The sequence below is a fragment of the Mustela erminea genome, chromosome 10 (genome assembly GCF_009829155.1).
Source record: "Mustela erminea isolate mMusErm1 chromosome 10, mMusErm1.Pri, whole genome shotgun sequence".
Taxonomy (NCBI): Eukaryota; Metazoa; Chordata; class Mammalia; order Carnivora; family Mustelidae; genus Mustela; species Mustela erminea.
Genome location: NC_045623.1, coordinates 91,056,488 through 91,077,099, shown reverse-complemented (window position 1 = coordinate 91,077,099; position 20,612 = coordinate 91,056,488). Strand labels below are relative to the sequence as shown.

The window sequence follows — 20,612 nt, the reverse complement described above, 5'->3', positions numbered from 1 at the left end:
ATGCTGTCCGTCATCACAGACCTGGAGAAATGAAAAGAAGACCTACGGTGAGCTGTCTGATTAATGCAAACTCAAAGAGAGCTTAGGGGGTGGCAACTACTTGGCGTGGTAGGATGAATGAGCTCCAAGACCCCAGTCGTCTTATTCTGTGTTTATGAGGCTGAGCAGATCTGATTCCTGCTTTGGAATTCTCTCTCCTGGGGTGAACAGGTAACCTTATCAGTGGGTTTTGCCAGTCCTTCTAGCCAAAAAAAGAAACTGTGTACTTTGGAATCTGCTGATGGAGACCTAAGAAGGATAAAGAGAAAAGTCAAGTGCATTTCTCAGGCTATAAATGGAAAACAGAAGGAGCTTTGTTTTTCAGATAGTAGTTAAGATCTCAGCTTAGTTACTGTCTTGGGGGCTTTCCTCCACCATCTCCACCCACTCAGTCACCCATCCTCACCTGGCTCGGGTTTTCTCTTCACAGTGCTTATCAGCATTTAAAGTTTCCCCTGCTTGCTTGTTTTCCCCTTATTATGTGTTTCCCGATGCAGGTGTAGGGGCTGTGGTGGCAGGAACACAGGGTACATATTAGGGGAATCGATACGTACTTTCTGAATGGTGTCCGGGGAGGGGAGGTTGAGGAAAGAACAGAAAGAGGCAGAGGTTGGAGTCAGACCTGGATTTGTCTGTGTACCCTTGGAATAATTACTGAACTCCAGTATTCTTGTCCATAAAATGGGCATGATATCTGCTTCCCAGAGTAGCCATGGAGAATTAAATGAGGTAATGGACATGATAACGTCTGGCGCAGGGACTGGCACATGGAGGTACGAAGTAAATACTAGCTCATTCTCCAGGCCTTGACTGAAACCGTTTTACTGGACAAGAAACAAGGCTGTTCACTGTCTGTGAGTGTCCAGTGCGTTTCAGGCCTCCTCCTTGAGTCCAGGACGGGGATCTCCGAGAACAGTACTGATCCTCCTTGGGCTCTAGGAAGAACCACTAGAGAATGTAGGCGGCTGCACGTGGTTCTACTTGGATGCGGTTAAGGAGGGGGCCTCAGTGTTTTATACCCAAAGCTCATCCTCACAAAATGGCGTCACCAACTAGGAAACAAGACTCCTGTCCTCCTGGAGCTTTTGTTGTCCTCTGCAGCTGAGGGCCCTCCTGTGAACCCCAGAGGCCCTGAAATAGGTCCCCTGGGCTCCTTGCTGTCACTGGGCGCCACTAGCAGCCTTCAGCATTGGATGATCAAGGCCAAACTTCCAGATGTCAGATCCCGTCACCTCCCTGGGACACGTGGCAGCGGGATTACTTCTCTCCATGCTCTAGTCACGACCTGGGCAGCACTCACATCACTCTTTTCCTTGCTGTCACTTAAATCTGCTTCTTTCCCCCCTTTCTTTTTACAAAACCCTTAACATTCAGGCAAAAGAATGGGTTCTGCCCCTTTCAAGTTTCCAGAGGCTCTCGCCTATGCTGAAGCAGCTTTAAAGCAGGTCATTTCTTCCATTTCTTCAAGCAGCCCGAGCCTTCAGGAACTGGAAATGTGGACGTTTCTTGTTCTGAAAAAGAAACAGACCTCAGGGCAGGCTGTTGGGCCCAGGCAGCCGGCTGGTCCTCGGTCTGATTCTCTGTGAGCCGCCTGCCGTCCGGAGGTGCCAGGTCAACGTTTTGTTCCTTCACTCGTTAGACAGCAGAACAGCCTGGGGGATGGGAGGGACACACAGCCTTTTGAATCTGCCAGACCCCAGCTTCAAACACCAGCTCTACCCCTCTGCATTAGCACCAGGTGTTGGGAAAAGGAGCAGCTCATCTCACGTGGGAGGGTTGTTGGGCTTGATGTGGTGTGCTGTTGTGCTTGAGAGTGGCCTTCCAAGTTGCCCTGCTGCGTCCGTGGCCTGGCTCTGCCACTGTTTGTTCTGTGTCCTCAGGCAAGGTAGCTAACCCTCCAGGACTTGACTGCATCGTCAGGGATGCAGGACAGGGATAGTAACAGTAGCCCACCTTGCAGGGCTGGTGTCGGATGAAAAGCTCGTGAAGGGCCTACCTGGTGCTCAGCACACAGTAAATGCTCGGCACGTGTCTGTTACTGGACAGCAGAAGTAATGCATACAGCCCTTATTATTACTCATGTGCTGTGTTGATCGCCTCTATTTGGCCAGCCCCTGGGCTGGCTAGGAGTTGGGGAAGTTCTGATGATTAGATCCCAGAGCTCAGGAGCAGGGGAGGCAGATTTGAAAGAAATTATGACCCTGCTGAAGTGTTAAATATTACTATTGATGGATAGCAAGGGACTGCAGGAGAATAGTGAATTCCAGAATGCTGGTACCCATTCTGGAGTACCCAGAATGCTCCAGAATATTGGAAGTCCTTATGCAGAAAAATGGCCATGAGAGAGTAGGAAGTACATTTGGAGTTTTAGTGATTTGTTCACTCAGTTCTTCATTGGGAAGTGCAAAGGCCCTGAGGTAGTGGATTAGTCTCCTATACAGTACCAAATCACACAAACTCAGTGACTTGAAACCACACAGATTTATTCCCTTACAGTACCAGAGGTCGGAAGTTGAAAATGTGTCTCACTGGGCTAAAACCAAGGTGTTAGTTAGGCTGTATTCATTTCTGGAGGCTGTGGGGGAAAATCCAACCCTGCCTTTTCCAGCTTCCAGGAGGCACCTACATTCCCTAGCTCGTGGTGACTTCCACCATCTTCCAAGCCAGCAAAGGCCCGTGGAGGCTTTTTTGCATTTCACCTCTCGGACACTGACTCTTCTGCCTTCTTCCTCCTTTACTTCTAAGGACCCTTATCCACTAGGATAATCCAGGCTGATCTCCGCATCACAAGGTCAGCTGATTAGCAACCTTAGTTTCATCTGAAAACTTAATTCCGTTTCACCATAGGTAGTCACAGGCTCTGGGGCTTAGGACATGGCACCTCTGAGGGCTGTTATCTGCCTACCCCAGGCAGGATGGGGCTGGATGCGTTTGAGGTGTTGTCCAGAGGCCCCTGTGGTGGACACACACAGATCTGGGATCTGGGAGAGGCCAGAGCAGGCCTTTCAAGCCTGGAGCCTTGGGAGGCTCTCCGAGGCACTTACACAGAAGAAGGGCATGTAATGGTTTACATTTGTAAAGGATCAGCTCCAGCAGTTGGAGAGAGGATGGGGGAAGTGGGGTGAGAGAGGACGCGGGGTGACTGGCTGATGTTCAGGGACAAGGGCCTGGGAGGGGGTGGGAAAGGAGGGGAACCGCAGGCGTGTGTCGGAGATGTCAGTGACAGCCTTGCTGGATATGAGGTGTGGAGAAGGCAATTCTGGTCCTCTTTCCCGCTGGGAAAGATGCCCGTGGACCCCATGGCAGGCAGTCACAGGTGCTAATGTGGATGGGTTTTCCATGCACCGGGCACTGTGCTGAGTGCCTTGTGTTGTAATTCATCCGCGCGGCACCCATCTGAGGCAGTTATGCAACTGCTCCCCTCAAGGAGAGGTAGTGGTGGAGGACGGTGGCCAAGAGCACAGGCTGCCTGGGTTTGAATCCTGGCTCTGCCACCTACTTGCTGTAACGCTTGGACATGTGCCTCCGTTTCCTTATATGAGAATGGGGCAATGATATACTAATGTTATAAGGTTAAAATGAGGATTAAATGAATTATTATATATATATATATATAAATCCCTAGTGACTCATGGAAAGCACTAGATAAGCATAACAGTATCATTTCTGAACAGTTGAGATCATTGAGGCACAGAGAGGTTAAGTATCTTGTCTAAGGACACACAGCTGGGGGAGCTGGGACCCAAAGCCAGACTCTTAGCTCCTGTACCTTGCCACCTCCTCTCTGTAAGGGCCTTTCAGAGCCGTGGTGAAAACTGTGTGTGCTAATATACCCAAAAGCCCTTATCATGTGTGGCACATCATGTATGTTCCCTAAATGTATGTATGTGGAAGTGTAGTTCCTTTTTCTGTAAAATGGGGGTGGTGACTTGCACCCTGTCTCGCTCACAGGTGACCATAAGGCTCCAGTGAGGAAGGGAAAGCACTTTGGGAATGGCAGAGCTCCCTGTGCGTAGGTGAGTTTTGTACTAAAATCGTTCAGAGGGCCTTGTCGAACCATTTCCCCTGGAAGTTCCCTCCCAGATGAGCTGAGCTCGTCCTGGCTGTCCTTCATCTCTGTTCCCCATGTCCCGTCTCCCGGTTCCTCCCTCCATACCCAGACTGCGACAGAACAGAGGAGTGGGGAGGAGCCTTCCCTTCGCAGGCTGGGAACTAATCTCAGTGCAGGGGCAGAACTCAGACGGGCTTGTGATCTTCTCCATCAGCTCCTTTTGTCCGGCTGCAGACTCTGTAGCAAGATCATAAAGGTACCTCATGGGAAAGTGGCTTGCTCATTCTTGCCATCCCCTGTGGCCTCACAGTTGGAGCTCTTCCCTCGTTGGGCCTTTGGTAAACCCTTGCTGAGTCAAAGCCACAGGTCATTCAGTGTTTCTGTCCCAGGATTGCCCTTTCTCCAAGGTCCTCATGATATGAGCAGCCCAGGGGAGCTCACCTGTGTCGCCACCATCCTTAGGCCTTTACCCAGCATGTATTCATGAAGGACCTGTGTGTGCTGGGCACTCCGCTAGGGGATGGGGAGTAATAGTGAGCAATGGAGACTTTCCGGCGGGGAGAAATAGATACAAATTAATCAATCACATGATTAATGTAAAACTCTGGCTTGGATGATCTTCTATAACAGGGGAATTTGATTTGATCCAGGAAGCTAGGATTCTCTGGGACAGAGATGTGACAGATAAGTGGAATTTGCCAGGCAAAAAGAAGAGAGGGGAGTGATCGGAGGAAAGGTGCTGTCCTGTGCAAAGGCCCTGTGGCAGGAAGAGGTGTGGTTCTTTGAGGTTCTGAGGAGGAAAGCCGGCATTGTTAAGGCAGAGATAGGGAGTATAAGCTGAGGCTGGAGGCCTGAGTGGGTGGGACCTGCAGGGCCAGAGGAGCCCTATTGAGCTTGATCTTTATACCTGATAGATGTGTTTAAGTGTGGGTTGGGGGTCAGGTAGAGATGCGAGTACATTTGCATCTCAAATAATCACCCTGCCTGCATTGTGGACAACGATGTAGGAGGCTGGAGAAGACTCCAGCTGTTGGCGGGTTAGAAGGCTGCTGCAGGAGTCCCGCGGAGAGAAGGGAGTGCTTTAGATTAGACAGGTGGTATAGGGAGAAAAGAGGGGAGGGATACTTAGCTGATAAATTAATAGGGTAGTGAGTATCTTATGGTTGTTTTTTTTTTCTATTGAGCACATATTCTGTACCAGCTGCTGTGCTAAATGCTTTTCATAGGTTATCTTATTTATTCTCAGGATTATTATGAGGATTAAATATTCCTGTCTTTATTTCACAGATGAGGAAACCAAGGCTCAGAGAGGTTAGGTCGCTCACTCAAGGCCCCACAGCCAGTAGGTGACAGAGTCTTACAGCAACTTCTTAACTTTAACATGCAATTGGATCACTTACTTGGGGGGCTTCCTAAAATGGTGGCTCTAATTCAGCAGGTTCGAGCTGGGGCCCAGGATGCTTGAGTCCTGACGTGCTCACAGTGTATGCCAGCTTCTAGTACCTGGACCACACTTTGAGCAGCAGGGGTCTAGCTCCAGGGCCCAGACTCTCAACCATGGTGCCATGGTGCCTTAGAACACCTACAGATAAGGTGAAATTTCTGAGACTGCTCAAATCTGCATCCCCGTGGGCAGGATGCAGGAGAGCTGTCTGGACCCCAGCTAGGTGGGGAGTGATACCACATTTTCATTTCCTACATTTGCCTTTCAACATCTCAAGCAAACCCAAAAGTGAAAGGAGGGAGGCAGCACCTCCCCCTTCTATTCGCTCCCCACCCCCCGTCCTCCACCCCCAGCACAGCCAAATCCCGCCTGTGTCCAGCTGCTGAATTAGACCAGGGGCTGGGTGTGTATTCACCGATGTCTCATTAGCCGGCACCAATCAGGTCGTGCTGTGATGGAGGTAGATTGAGGAATCTAATATGGATGGTTTTTAGGGACCAAGCTGTCAGCTGTCTCCCTGCACTGTGCTGAAAAGGAAGGAAAAAAAAAATCAACCCAACATCCTCATCTCTTTATCTGTATGGTCATTAGATTCCAGGATCATTAGAGACCAAATCCTTTCCCACTCAGCCCCTGCAGATGAGGCCAGGTGTCACTGCTGGGAGACGCCAATAAGGCTGCAAGGCATGGTGTGAGCACTTGTCTCTAATGACTGGGAAAATCCATTTCCCGTCTTGGCAGCTTTGAGACGTTGTGGCGGTGGTTCTGGGTCACTGCCAGGCCTGATCCTGTCTGTGTGTGGGTTTTCTTTAAAACGGGGAATGTCGCCCTGTTTCAGTGATTACTCCTTCCTGTCCAGTTGCCCCCATAGAACTTTCCAACACAAAGTCTTAGTTTTCCGGTCTAGAGGCAAACTGCCAGCGAGTCCCCTCTCCTCCCCTCCTCGTCGGTATCCTTTCTCTCATGGCTCTGCTGTTCTGGGGCTCGTGAGCCAGGATGGGCGTCTGTGCCCAGGTGATTAATGCAGGGGATTCCAGTCACTTTTCTCGGGAGAGAATTCTAGCGCTCTGAGACAGGTGGAAAGAACATCTTAAACAAAATAATGATGTGTACCTCAGACTAGTAAATATTTTTCATCTTAAGATTTCATGTCCTTGTACTTTGTTCAGGTGGACAAGAACATCTTTCGTCTGAGAAGGAACTAATGGGATATTTTAGGATTCAGCTCCCATTGCTCTGCCTGTGTCTATCATTGCAGCTTTGTTTCCTGCCTTTACAGGACTTGGCAAAAGGAAGGCTCTGTGGTCTATTGTTAGGTGTTCTTTGAATCTATAAATCACAGACGGCTGGAAGGGAGGGGCTTCTAGAGACCATCTAGAGCCGCCTTCTGTCTCCAGCATGGCCACGCACGTATGCACACGCAGCCGATGACTGCCTATTGTGTATTTCTGGAACCCAGTGGGGGCAGAGGTATAGTTTCTCTTGGTATTTAGTTCTCACGTCTCCTGATTCTTGTAGTCATGTTCCTGAGTCCATCCCAGATTCCCCTTTGCCGCTTGGCTCACGCTGCCCCTGCTCCAGTCAGCCGCATCACCATCCTGGCCCACATTCTTGGAGACAGGACCATCCCCTGTGCTGTTGACTTCTGCGTCCTGGTGTCCTGGCCGTGGCAGATCACTTCCCCAGTCTGAGCCTCATGCAGTTCTCATAAAAGGTGGCTTTGGGAATAAAGACTGTCTCTGGCGCTCAGATTCTGTTTGACTCTGAGATTCTGGCTCTGTGCTTCTGTTTATTTGTTTCTCTCGCTGGTTGGCCTTGACTCTGACTCCCAGCTGTAGAAGACCTTCTCTTTTGTCAAACCTGGCTCCGTCCTATCCACTCCATGGCCAACCACCCAAGCACTTCCTTCTGACTTAGGAGCAGCACCGTCTCATTGCTTCCTTATATGTTTTTCATTGTAACAGCCTTTACTTTTCCACATTATAAATATTTCTAGATACTCATTGCAGAAAATCCAGAAGATATAAGTCAATTAGAAGGAAAAAATTACAACCATTGAACTTCTCACTATCAGAGATAATCACTGTCAGTGTTTGGTGTATTTCCTTCCTGTCTTTTTTTTTTTTTTTTTTCTTCTTCTTCTCTAAAATACTCATACATAGTCCAAGAAGTTTCATGTTGTATCATTTGGTGCCCTGCTCTTTCACTTATTATACAAGTAGCATTTCTGTAATCACTCTGCACTTGGAAACATTTTTTATCTGTTTATTACTTTACATCTCATACTTTATTGAGCTTTTGCATGATTGTTTCTAAATGAGAATAATATCTATCCTGTCAAGACCACTGAACTCCTCAAATCAAGTGAGATAAAGTGTGCAAAGAGCTACACAAATATAAATGACTATTATTTAGTTTGATCTCCCCAAGCAAACTACATTACTGTATTGTCAGAAGCTTGTTTTATATTTTTCCATTCACCAAGTGTTGCATCTTGATAGGCAAAACAAGGTGTCTGGATTTACTCTTTAAAAGGGAACATACATATTAAGATCTTTTAAATTTCCCCCCCAGCAATTTCTAAGAAGCTCTGGCCTAAATAACTTACTTGAAGTGCAGAATAAGGAGCGTGCACGGAGATGTTCGTTATGGCATTATTTACAATAACTGCAAAGTAGAAATCACTGAAATGTCAGATTATATGGGAGGAAGGTTAAGTAAATGATGCTGAACCTACTTGCTAGGCTGTTATATGGCTCTTGAAAATGATATTTGCAAAGCCTTTGTAATAAAACGGAAAATGTTTATGTCGTCATCCCTGGAAGAAGCAAAGATGAATGGGAAAAGAATAGAAAGGAAAACACCAAAATGGGAATGGTGGTTATAGTATTTGAATAATGGGTGGTGGTTTCCTTTCTGCTTTTCTACAGTGAATGTCTATATGTTAGATACATTAAAAGATAGATAGATAGATAATGGAGTCTTTATTTATATATATATTTTTAAGTAAGTTCTACGCCCACTGTGGGGCTTGAATTCACAACCCTGAGAACAAACATTGCATGTTCTACCAACTGAACCCACTGGGTGCCTCCTGAATGGGTTTTTAAAAAAAAATAATTTCAGATTTGTAGAAAAGTTGCAAATATCTAACAAAGGTTTCACTTTTACCCTTTACCCAGATTCCTCAAATATTAACATTTAACCTTTCGCTTTTTTCTCTCTCCCCAACACACAGTTTTCTGAACCATTTGAGAGTAAGTTGCAACCATAATTCCCCTTAAATGTTTCATTGTGTATTACCAAAAACTTAGTGCCACTTTTCTACATAACCACAGTAAAACCCTTCAAAGAAGAAATTAACAGTGGTATCACCGATACTAGCGATTCCTACACCCCATTCAAATTTTGTCAGTTGTCTTGACAATTGTCTTCATAGAAATAGTAATAATTGTTATTTCTGCTCCAGGATCACATTCAAGTTCACGTGTGACATTTAGTTCATGTCTCCCTAGTCTCCTTTGATCTAGAACAATCCCTTAGTCTTTCCTTTTCTTCCATGACCTTGATGTTTTTGAAAAGTGAAGGTCATTTATGTTGTACATGGTCTCCTGATTTCCATTTGTGTGATCCTTCCTCACGATTCAGCTTAGGTTTGAATTTTGGGGCAGAATACTAGTGAAACAAAGGACTGCCTATCCAGTGGCATATGACATTGATTTGTCCCTACTAATAATTTTTAAAATGCAAATAACTGTAGGGCACCTGGGTGGCTCAATCAGTTAAGCATCTACCTTTGGCTCAGGTCATGATCCTGGGGTCCTGGAATCGAGCCCCACATTGGGCTCTCTCCCACTCCCCCGTCATGGTCTCTCCCTCGCTCTGTCAAATAAATAAATAAAATCTTTAAAAATATATATAAATAACTTTATTGAGCTATAGTTCATGTACCATAAAATTCACCTTTTTTGAAAGTATAAAATTCAGTGATTTTGTAGATTCACAGAGTTGTACACTCTTCCTCATCAATTATAGAACATTTTCAACACCCCAAAAAGACCTCATTTCCACTAGCAGTCATTCCCCTTAAATGTTTCATTGTGTATTCATTGTGTATCTTCTTTACCTAGTCCCTGGTGACTACTAACCTACTTTTCATCTGCATGAATTTGCCTGTTCTGGACATTTCATAGAAATGGGATACTACACTCTGTGGCCTTTTGTGTCTGGGTTTTGAGGTTCCTCTCTGCTGTAGCATGTGGCAGTATTTCATTTCTTTTTTTTTTTTTTTTTATGACTGAGTACTATTCCATTGCATATATATGGTTTTTTCCTACATGTTGGTTCATTTATCAGTCAGTGGACATTTGGGTTTTTCACTTTTTTGCTGTTACAGGCAGTGTTGCTATGCATACACATATATAAATTTTTTGTGTGGACTTGTGTTTTTTATTTTCTAGGAGATGTGTAAGGGGACCCCTAGGTTCAGTGATTCACCAGGGGGGCTCATAAGACTCAGCACTTGGTCCTACTCCCAGCTGTGATCTGCACTGTAGTGAAAGGACACAGAGAAAAATCAGCAGAGGGAAAAAGGGCATGCAGGGAATCCCAGAGGAAACCAGGCACAGCTTCTAAGAGTCCTCTCCCAGCAGGATCATACAGGGTACGCCAAATTCTTCCAGCACTGAATCGTGACAACATGTGTGAGGTGTTATTTAATATCAGGGAAGCTCATTAGAGACTCAGAATCAAAGGATTTTATTGGGGGCTGGTCATACAGGCCCCACTTGAGCACATACCCGAATCCTAGACTCCCAGAAGGAGAGCAGGTAGGTATCCAGCCTCCCAGACTGTACAGTCTAAGGATAGGAAACCACCTTCACCAGTTCGAGAATGGTGGACTGCTCGTGGAATCCTCATTCCCAGATGCCAGCTGAGGACCAGCTTTGCAGGCAGGCCTTTCTAGGGATGGGAACCTCTGGCCAGCTGTGAGTTCTTTTCTGCACAGCTCCATAGGAGTGGAGTTGCTGGGCCCCATGGGAACTTTCTATTTAACTTTTTTTGCCAAACTGTTCTCCAGAGGGACTGCACCACTTTCATTCCCACCCACAATGTATGAGGGTTCCAATTTCTCCCCATTGTGGCCAACACTAGTTTTTGTTCTTCTTTTTTTATTTTATAGCCTCCTAGGAGGCACTAATAGGTTTTTAAGTTAATGATTTGCAAGCATTTAGAACAAAAAAATGGTGATTCGTAGGAGCCAAAATGGGTTCTCTAAGAACAAACCATGCCCATCTAACCCTGGATTTTCCTTAAAAACAGAAAAAAGGCAAAAAAAAAAAAAAAAAGCAGCAATTTATTTTTTCTGTACTAGCTATGCTAGGGGAGTGTTTTTGTGTTTCAGCCCTGTCCTTCACAATGTCTTCATGTGCCAAAATGGAGACGCAGAGGTTGTATTGATTGGTGGGTTCCTCACTTGCTGACAGGTAACACTCAAAAATGCAACATCCAGGAGGAAGGCCTCTGCGGTGATTTCCCTGATACCATTCTCAGGCCCCCTGTTTAGTGTTCCTGTCCAAAACTCGGAGAGGAGACACAGATGGCAGTCCTATCAAGTTTGCAGATTACCCAATGCAGGCAGATACATGCACATTGAATTGTAAGATCTGGTTCCAGAAGATCCTGATGGCACAGAAGGGTAGGCAGAGTCCTACAACATAAAATTATTAGGGGCAAATGGCAAGTTCACGCCCACAGGATCTGGTCCAGAAGCAACCAGGGGGAGTTTGCACTTCAGTTTCTTCTCATTAACGAAAGTATAGCCAACCTTAACAAATGGGCAACAAAGTCTTAGGGCACCCCGGAAAAACACGGTGATGTATGGGTCTGCAGTTTCAGGGAATTCAGAGATCGGCCAGGAGGAGAATTGTTGAAGGAGCTGGGCTGCTCGGTGGGCCAACAGATAGCCCAAGGTGACTAGAGAGTTGGCTCCCCCTTTCTTTTTTTTTTTTTTTTTTTTTTTTTTTTAATATTTTATTTATTTATTTGACAGAGAGAGATCACAAGTAGGCAGAGAGGCAGGCAGAGAGAGAGGAAGGGAAGCAGGCCCCCTGCTGAGCAGAGAGCCCGATGTGGGACTCGATCCCAGGACCCTGAGATCATGACCTGAGCCGAAGGCAGCGGCTTAACCCACTGAGCCACCCAGGCGCCCGTGGCTCCCCCTTTCTGAAGGTCTCTGGTATAAAGGCAGTATAAACTGTCTTTCCCACGGTCCATAGGGGAAAACAGATTTGGACTAATTAAGGAAGCATTTTGTGAAACTGTAGTCAAATGGGCTGCCCGGTAAGGTGGTGAGCATCCCATCACTGGGGGTATTCAAAGAGGCATTACTTAATCTTTAATTAAGGAACTTGCATGGGCCAGGAGGTAGTCTGGATGACCTTTGAGGTTTTAGAATTCCCATCCTTGCATGAAGCGAGGATCTGTCCACCCCTAAAGTCCAGTTCAGGGGTCACCCAGGGCATGTTATCACCAGCTCCAGAGTGAGATAGCCTTTCCGTCATTCGTCCTCTTCCTGTGCCCCTCACAGTCCTGTTTGTCCATCAGGACACTTGGGTACCCACTTGAGACACACACTTGCCCTCTTCTCAGTGCCTCTGTTGCCAAGAAGCCCTTCTCCTCTGACCCATTACCTATCTTACCCAGGACACATGAGGTCCACCAGTCTGCCAACCACGTGTTAAACTCTACAGCCATTTTCTTGTTCTCACAGCCATTCAGCAAATATTCGGGGACACCTAGTATGTGCCAGGCCCTGGATGCGTTGTGAGACATGCAGCAATGACCAGGGTGGGTGAGGGGGGCCCACATAATAGCTTGACTGCAGGCTGCTGTGGGCTGTGAAGTCAAGAGTGTGGGGAAGGAGTGGGGGCCTGACTTAGGCATGCCTGGGGAAGTGGCCTCCTGCAAAAGTGCTGTTTCAGCTGGGATCTGAAGGAAGGGAAGCAGTAGTCAGGGGAGGAGAAGGTGGGCCCATAGCCGCATTCCTGCTGGAGCTGTAGCCCAGACTGTCGCTGAGCACAGGACAGGACACCAGCTCGGGGCTGGCTTAGGATGCTTCAGGAAGAGAAGTACAGACTGCCTGGTGGGGGTCTTTTCCTGTCCCTTGCTCATCCAGTGCCCAGGTTGAGCCACTTGTGACCCGAGATGGGAGACCTGAGTGTGTCCGCACGCACACGCATGCTTATGTGTGTGAGTGTGAGAGAGAGTTGAGAGCCACTCTGGTTGCCTTCTGAATCCAGTCCCAAGTGGCATAGGGATTATTTGTGCCTTCATTCCCCTCCACTGGTGTGGATGACTGAGGTAATGGGCCCCGTTCCAAACGTCTCCACATCCGCACAGTGGCAGCTCTCATGGGAACATGTACAGACCCGTGATTCTCCTAATCACTCGGGTACACCCACTTCTCTCTCTTTCTTGCAAGCAGGAGGGGTTTGGAGGTCCTCCCCCTCCAGACCTCTGCTGCTTCTTTCCTGCTGTCATGTATGTTTTACCAGCCTCCTGCCGCTCTCCCCGCACCCCCTCCCCAACCTCAGCTCTCATTGACTTAACTGAGGGAGCCTCCAGATGAGAGATACTGAGGGAGGAGGCCAGTCTCCCTTAAGCACTCATACCCGGCAATTAGTTTCTGTTATTGCCAATTCAGGGTAAGTAGAAAATAACAGAGGAATGGAACTAGGACTCAAAGCCCGTGCCAAGTGCTTGGCATGCGTTACCATGACATTTGCATGTGTGTCACATGGGAAGTCACATACCAGGCCGAGCACGGGGGTAGGTTTGGCCAGCCTGGGCGTTGAAAGAGCCTGGTTCCCAGCCCTGCTGGCTGTGTCATCTTGACCACTTCCATCTCTGAGCCTCAGTTTGAACATCTGGGAAATGGAGAGGTGCCGCCAGATCCCTCTGTCACTTCACAGGGGGCGTGGGCCACAGACTCATCACATCTGCCTCCTGGGCCGTGTATTTGGGTCACAGCGGCAGGCGCAGCAGAGGTCATGGTCCAGATGTGCCTGGGAGAGACTGCTTCTAAGCCTTGGCGCCTGGAACGGCGGAGCATGGACGGTGAGGGTGGAGATGTCCAGAAGGAGGGGGCTGCGACAGGAGGGTAGGCCAGGAGCGAGAAGGAGAGAAGTAGAAGGGTGCCATACAGTGTCTGGAGGGGAGGTGAGAAGTAGAGACAAACACGTGGACCAGATGGGTGGTTCTCAGGCATGGCCTGTGGACCAGGAGGATCGTGGGGGAACTCCTTAGGAAGGCAAGTTCTTGGGCCCACCACAGACCTGCTGGATCCGAAACTCAAGGATGGGGCCGACGGGCTGATTCAGTAAGCTCTCCAGGTGATGCTGATGCCAGCAAAGTTTGAGAACTAGGGACAGGTGGAAGGAGGGATGGTGGTTGTGGTTTGGAGGACCAGATTGGGTTTTTAGAGGCTGAAGAGGGCAGAGGACTCGTGCTTGTCAATCACATGCTGTGGCAGGTCAGAAACAACATTTCCAGCTACTTTCTTTCTCATAAACCTTTCAGGATTAGGGGTTAAACCTTTCAGCAAAACAGCCCTTGGTATCCCCATTTCCAAGAGAAGTCCACTGAGGCTCAGAGACCTTCAGTCACTTGCCAAGGTCAAAGAAGAGGTGAGGGGCGCACACAGACGGCCCTGGCCTCGAACCCTGTGTTCTTTGCAGTAAACCAGCTACCTCCCCAGGCACCGGGCCCCCAGCTGTGCCTCTGCTGCCGGCCCCACTGTCGCCCAAGCGGCCTGCCATGCAGAGGCGAAAAGGCAGCACTCTAGAGGGGTGAGCCTGGGGGCCAGGGGAGCAGGACTGAACGTCCATTCCTCTAGCCTCCAGGCTAAGTGCATCTGGGGAACCAAGGTGCTGGCGTGATGTTCCCTAGAAACTGACATCGTTTCCTTAAAGTACTAAGAACTCATGCACGGACTGGGGGACAGAGTTGATGAATATTCATTGCTGCCTACCTGTGCCAAGACTTGTGCTGGGTGCTGTTAGGGAAACTGAGGCAGGCATAGTTTCTGGCTTTGAAGAGCTTTTGGTTCATAGCCAGGGAAACAAAGCCTGATAAGTGATTGGCTGGGGTGCTGGGGAACCTGGGATGGCCAGGGTGAGTCAAGCCAAGTGTCAGAAAGGTGCGGAGAGACTTGTGTCAACGTTAAGGGACAGAACAAAGGCTTTAGCGGGGGTGGCAGACCTAAAGCTTCAGAGCCACAGGGCATGGGTTCAGTTCGTAGCACTCTCACTGACTCTCTGGCTAACCTTGGACAAATTACCTCATGTCTTTGCCTTGTCTCCTTATCTGCAGAATGGAGTCAACCATCCCTAGTTCAGGGGTTGTTTTGTACCAGGCATCACTCTGTGAGTTGTTTCCTTCCTTTCAGAGGATAGCTTTAGGCCAGAGCAAAGCAGGAAGGCTTCATGGAAGAGGTGGCTTTTCACTTTGGCTCTGAAGGATAGCTAGAATGTATTTATTGCTTTTTGTGTCTCCTCTGAGGAATCCTTGGGTAGACTCTGGGCTCTGGGGTCGTCTGAAGAGAATGGCCGTTCAGGCAGCTGTCACTGTGAATAGAACTATGTGAGAGAGAAAGTGGTCTTCTTCAGGTTGGAAGATGATTATTATTTTTTTTATATGGTTTCGAATCCTGTTGCGGAGGGCAAAGCCAGTGGCCAGTGCCCGCAGTTGGGAATTGCCACACTCAGGTTCTGTTTCCTGCTTTCTCTTACAGATGATGCAGTTTGCCTGGCGGAGCTACAGACTTTACGCCATGGGGAAAAATGAGCTCCGACCGCTCACAAAAGACGGCTATGAGGGCAACATGTTTGGTGAGTTGGTGTGGGTGAGACCCACAGCCCCTCTGCTGGCTAAGTGGAATTCAATTTTGGCTCTTCCTCCCCAACCCCCTGCTGAGCTGTGTCTCTATTTCCCCAGACTCAGGGCTCCCAAGTCTGAGTTCCTTCTGGGCTCTTGAGGTTTCTGAGCCTTTTAGATTTGGGGGAAGCCAACACACTTCCCTCTCACTTTATACTCTTTGTACGCACTTAGCATCTGTGTTTTGGAGCAAACACACTTGGACGTGTGACTGGGGATGGTGAGGAATGGAGACCTGTTTCCCAGGAGCAGGTCTGGGGTTCTGAAGGACACAGAGGACTGGGTTTGACTCCAGTCCCCCAGGTGTAGCTGTAAGATGATCTCAGGTGAGCTCATGAGAAACGGAACCGGTTTTTGATGAGGTAGGCGAGTGTGCCACCTTTAGGGTCCTGCAGGTGTGTCTTGCACACCCCACCGGTGGATGGTCAGGACTGTCGCTCATCAGGCAGTGTCACAGAAACTGCCTTGTGTTGGCAGCACTTGTGTGACCTGCCGCCTCTCTTGCTTGTATCTCTTCCATTTCCAGCCGCGGGTTCTCCTAACTCGAGAGCCTCTCTCAGCTGGACAGTCTGTAGAGTGCCTTATTGTGGGCACGGCCTCACATTCCAAACTTAACACTCTTCCAAGTCGCCAGCTCTCCACTCTGCAGGCCTTTCTCCAGAAAAGATGCCGGAGGCAGCCTGGCCTGCTTCTTCCCTGAGAGATGGGAGCTGTCCGGGGCTAGAGATGGAAATTCACCCACTGTGTTCCTCACTCCTTAGAGACACAGGTCCCTGAGGTCCAGAACCAAAGAACCAAGTCAGATGAAAAGTCCCAGGAAAATCTTCAAGGGAGATTTAAAGGGATGGCCCCTACGTGTATGGTCTTGTGAGAAGTGCCTGTGTTCCGGGAAGAGGGACATTGGACCTGCCTTCCTCCCTCTAACCAGTCAGCATCACATCCTTTCTGGATGTTCTAATAACTCACTCGCCTTGGGTGTGTCTGTGTGAGAAAGAGAGATTTTTGGTAACTTCTTTCATTTTTCTGTTTATCATAGGAACATAGGGGAAAAGAAAAGGTATCAAAAAGTGAAAAACAGACAAAAAATAGCTCATTCTGCCACATACATGCAACCTCTGTTGACCTGTGGTTCATTTCCTTCCCATCTTCTCTGTGCCTTTTTTCTCCTCGATATGCAATTTTATGTTCTCTCTCTCTCTGGCTTAATGTTACATCATAAGTGTTTCTCTAACTTATTCAAATTTGTCATAAAGGATGGCAATTATTGCAGGGATGTGCCATAATTCATTTAACCATCCTGCTAATGTTGGACAGAAGTCATTTCTAATTTTTTGCTATTAAAAATAATTCAGCAGTTGTCATCTTTGTGCATAAAATGTTGTCTTTGGATAGATTCCTAGGGAGGACTCCTGAGTCAGAAGAGAGAAAGGCAGATATTTCTTTAACCTCAAGTATGAGATGTGTAGAGTCTGGCTATCTTCTCTGTCTTGGAACATAGACCTTACCTGATGTCCCACATTAGCCCTGGGGAAAGGGGCCAGCGTGGGTCTCACCACAGTCATTGGAGCTTTGGCTACCAGTGTAAATCTGGGATGGAACCACGGAGGCTTCCCCTCTCCTTCTCGCTGACAGTTTGCAGATATCCAGGGAATTGGTGGAAGTCAGGGGAGGCTGACTCCTGAAACTGCACAGCCCGGGCATAGCTATTGCTCAGACCATCCATGGGGCAGAGGGAGCACCATGGGGAGCACTATGGATAGGACTAAGCCAAGTCCCATTGTGTGAAATTCCTCGGGGCTGTCCTTTGCATCTCGACTCTTCAGTCCCTTTTCAGTCACCGGACCTGATGGAGAAAGTGTGGGCAGCTAGAACAGTGGAAAGAAACTTGGACTTTGAGTCTGACGTACCTGGGTACAAGTCCTCACTCTGTCCTGAGCTATCTGTGTAGCCAAGCCTGAGTTGCTTAACCTCTCTGGACCCCTGCTCATTTGTCCTTCATACTGGACTACTATGAGAGCATGTATGAACATGCAAAGGGCCCAGTATGTGCCAGTGGTTTACGATTGACAGTATAATACATGCATTCAGCAGTTGCCCAGGTGAGCCCGTGGGAAGTCTTGAGGTCTCCTCGGTGTCCATCTCCCAGAGCAGCCGCTCCCCTGGGTGCCAATCCTCCCATGCCTCTAGGAGTCCTGGCAGCGTCTTTCCTGTGCAGCCAGCAAAGAGGGCGCAGTGGGCAGCTGGCTCCTGGGAAAGGTTTAGTCTTTCACTCAACAAATGCTTATGGACCACTTTCTGGTCCATAAGCTGTGTGACCTTAGGCAAGGCATTTCTCCATGAGCCCGAGTTTTTCTGCACAGTGGTACTAATGAAAACATCAGACTTGTAGCCCAGGGCCTGCCTGACACACAGAACCTACTTAATAGGTAGTAGCTGTGACTGTGGTTACCCACAAATGTGTCTTATGAGCCAGAGGCTTATGGGAATACACCCAGAGGAGGAGCTTCTAGTTTGGGGTGGAGCCATAAGGGGCTTTGAAGCCAGACTATTCCCAAAGATAGAAGGAGGTGAGCTAACCTGGGTTAAGCCGCTTGTCACCCTCCCTGTTCTTTTTCCAGAGTCACGTAGGCTGCTAGGTGGTATCATTGCTGGGCTCTGGCCGCTGCCATCTTCAGTGACTTCACTGCAGACTGAGTCCTGCCAGGAAGGCCAGGTGGCAGCAGCGCACCCCCGCCCGACCTGGCTGAGCTGTTCGGACATGGGCTCACGCAGGGCTGAGAGGGGTGCATACGGGGAAGAGTCACGAGTTCACGCTGGTGTCTGGCTTTGCAGTGAGAACATCAGATGCCGAGCCTGGTCTCCTGTGCAGCATTTCACCAAATTGAATTCTGCTCCCAGCTGCCCATGCACCCCTCCCTGAATCCGTTCTCACTCCGAGAGTGAGACTGCCGAGCGATGTGTCTCTCGAGCCAGTTTTTGTGTCCTTCACAATTCAGAGTCAAAGAGGCTTCCATTTTCCTAACCTCCAGCTCAGCGGGTCCATCAGAAAATGTTCCCAAGCCCCTTGTGCTGCGAGCAAGGCCTTAGCCTGCTCATTGCCTTGTGGCCCAGGCCATGGTGGATATCTGCCTTGTTCCCCTTCCTCTGAGAGGTCGCTCCAGTTGTCCCTGTTAGTGTCCAGCCAGGTGGTGGAGAGAGTTTGGACTTTGGATCTAAGCAGGCCTGAGGAGAACCTCTGTGTTGCCACTTAGTAGCTCTGTGGCGTCCCACTGCGGAGTGGGGCAGAGACTCCCACCTCCTGGGCGGTGGTGACAGACTAGAGATGGACTGAGGCCTTGCCTGGAGCTAGGTCCAGAGTGGGCACTCGATGGCAGCTCTCTGACCACTAGTAAGTCACAGGGTCAAGTCTGCCAGTCGCAGAACGCCTTTGGGGAGGGGAGGGAGCAGAGCCAGCGGGTGACACGGCCGCTGGAGTGCCACAAAGCATGATGGCTCAGTACACAGAGGCCCAGCTTCCTCACCTGCAGAAGGGCCTGCTGCTAGGACTGGGGAGGACACTCAGTAAGCCGGCTGAGGAGCTTGGACTCAGGCCGATGGCTTGCATTTGCATGCTGCTGTGCCACTTCTCAGTTGTGTGACCTTGCACAAGTTTCTTAACCTTTCTGGGCCTCACGGTCCCAGCTGTAAAGTTGGGACCACAATACTACTTACTCACAGGATTGTTTTGAGAACTACATGAGCTAAGACATGAGAAGTGCGCATATTCATGTCTGGTATTCTTCAAGTCAGCTGCTATGAGGGTGACGTCAGGCTCTTAGGACAGTGTGTGCCTCTCTCACGTTGACTGGAGCGTGTCCAAGACCCCTGGATCCAAGGACCCACGTGAGGGTTCCAGGGCTCTGCAAGACCAGATCCCTCCTGTCCTGTCGCCCCAGCCCTGGAGTGCCCATGGCAGGAATCGTGGGTGGGCAGCCCACCGGTAGGCAGTGTCCTGTTCACTCCTTTATTTAAGCAGCTTACAGAGGAATTTTTAGGCAGGGAAAGGTTAAAGTTCAAGGCCATGGAAAAAATCAGCCTCCTGCCAGGATAAGAGTTTCCGGGCGGGTAGTAAGTGACACCTTGCACTGGTGCCAGCTTCCAGCCCTGAAGCACTTAAAGAGCATTAATCCTCCCAAGAAGTCATAGTGAGCCCTGATAACTTCATCTTCCCTTGGCAGCAAGGAAAACCAGCAGGGCACAGAGCCTTGGGAGTGGGTGCCACCAGAGAGGGTGAAAGGGTTTCAAGGCAACTCCCACTCCTTCCTCTGAGTCAGGGAGAACCAAGGTCAGAGAGCGGAAGGGACTTGCCCAAGGTGACACAGCACGTTCATTACAGGACTGGGGACTTAGACTCTGGTGGCCTGAGTCCCAGCCCAGTGCTCTTTGCACCACCCACTCTGAGATTAGCTAAACTGACCGAGGCCAGATTGTTGAGAGGCAGGCCTATGGTCATGGCCAGATCACCACTAGGAGCTGGAAATCTGCAGAGCTTCAGAGGGAGCAGACTACCAGGAGATGTATGATTTGGGGGCAGAGAGCCCACCCACTTCCTGTACCTGCATCACACCGGGCACTGTAGCTATATTCTCTCGTGTCCTACTCACAGCCCTTGTAAGGAATGTATTACCTATCTGATCCCCATTTCACAGATGAGGACTCTGAGGCTAGGCAAGTTTTAGGACTTGCTTAGTCACACAGTTATCAAGCAGAGACCTGATCATAAGGCTGTCAAACTTCAAAACCTAGTCCATAAGCCACTGTGCTGCCCTGTCCCCCAGTGGCCATATACAGTGGCCACAGAGAAGGGAACAGGGCAGAGGGTTGGTCTCAGGGTTGGTGGGGCTGCATCTTGCTCCCCTGCCCTGACGGAAGCCCAGAGAGGACACACACTTCCTAGGTCTGCAGCCACGCTTCTCCACGCATCATTAGTTAGTGGACATTGGCTGAGTACTCAGGGCTTGGAAAAAGATTCAGATGTTCCTCTTTTCTTCCAGCATAGGAGAATACCTTATCCCCACCCAATAACCTGAAAACACAGAATTGCAAAGCATGCCATTGGCTGTCAGTACGAGGAGCCGAGGGTAGTTTGGTTTTGAGAACCAT

At 49.0% G+C, this 20,612-nt stretch overlaps 1 protein-coding gene across 1 annotated transcript in view; it reads left to right on the top strand.

Moving 5' to 3' along the window:
* MAN1C1 (mannosidase alpha class 1C member 1) overlaps positions 1-20,612 on the top strand; it is a 138,884-nt gene that overhangs the window by 38,439 nt on the left and 79,833 nt on the right. Inside the window, exon 2 of the mRNA XM_032361571.1 lies at positions 15,328-15,424. Coding sequence (XP_032217462.1) covers positions 15,328-15,424 — 97 coding nt within the window. The remainder of the gene's footprint in view (positions 1-15,327; positions 15,425-20,612) is intronic.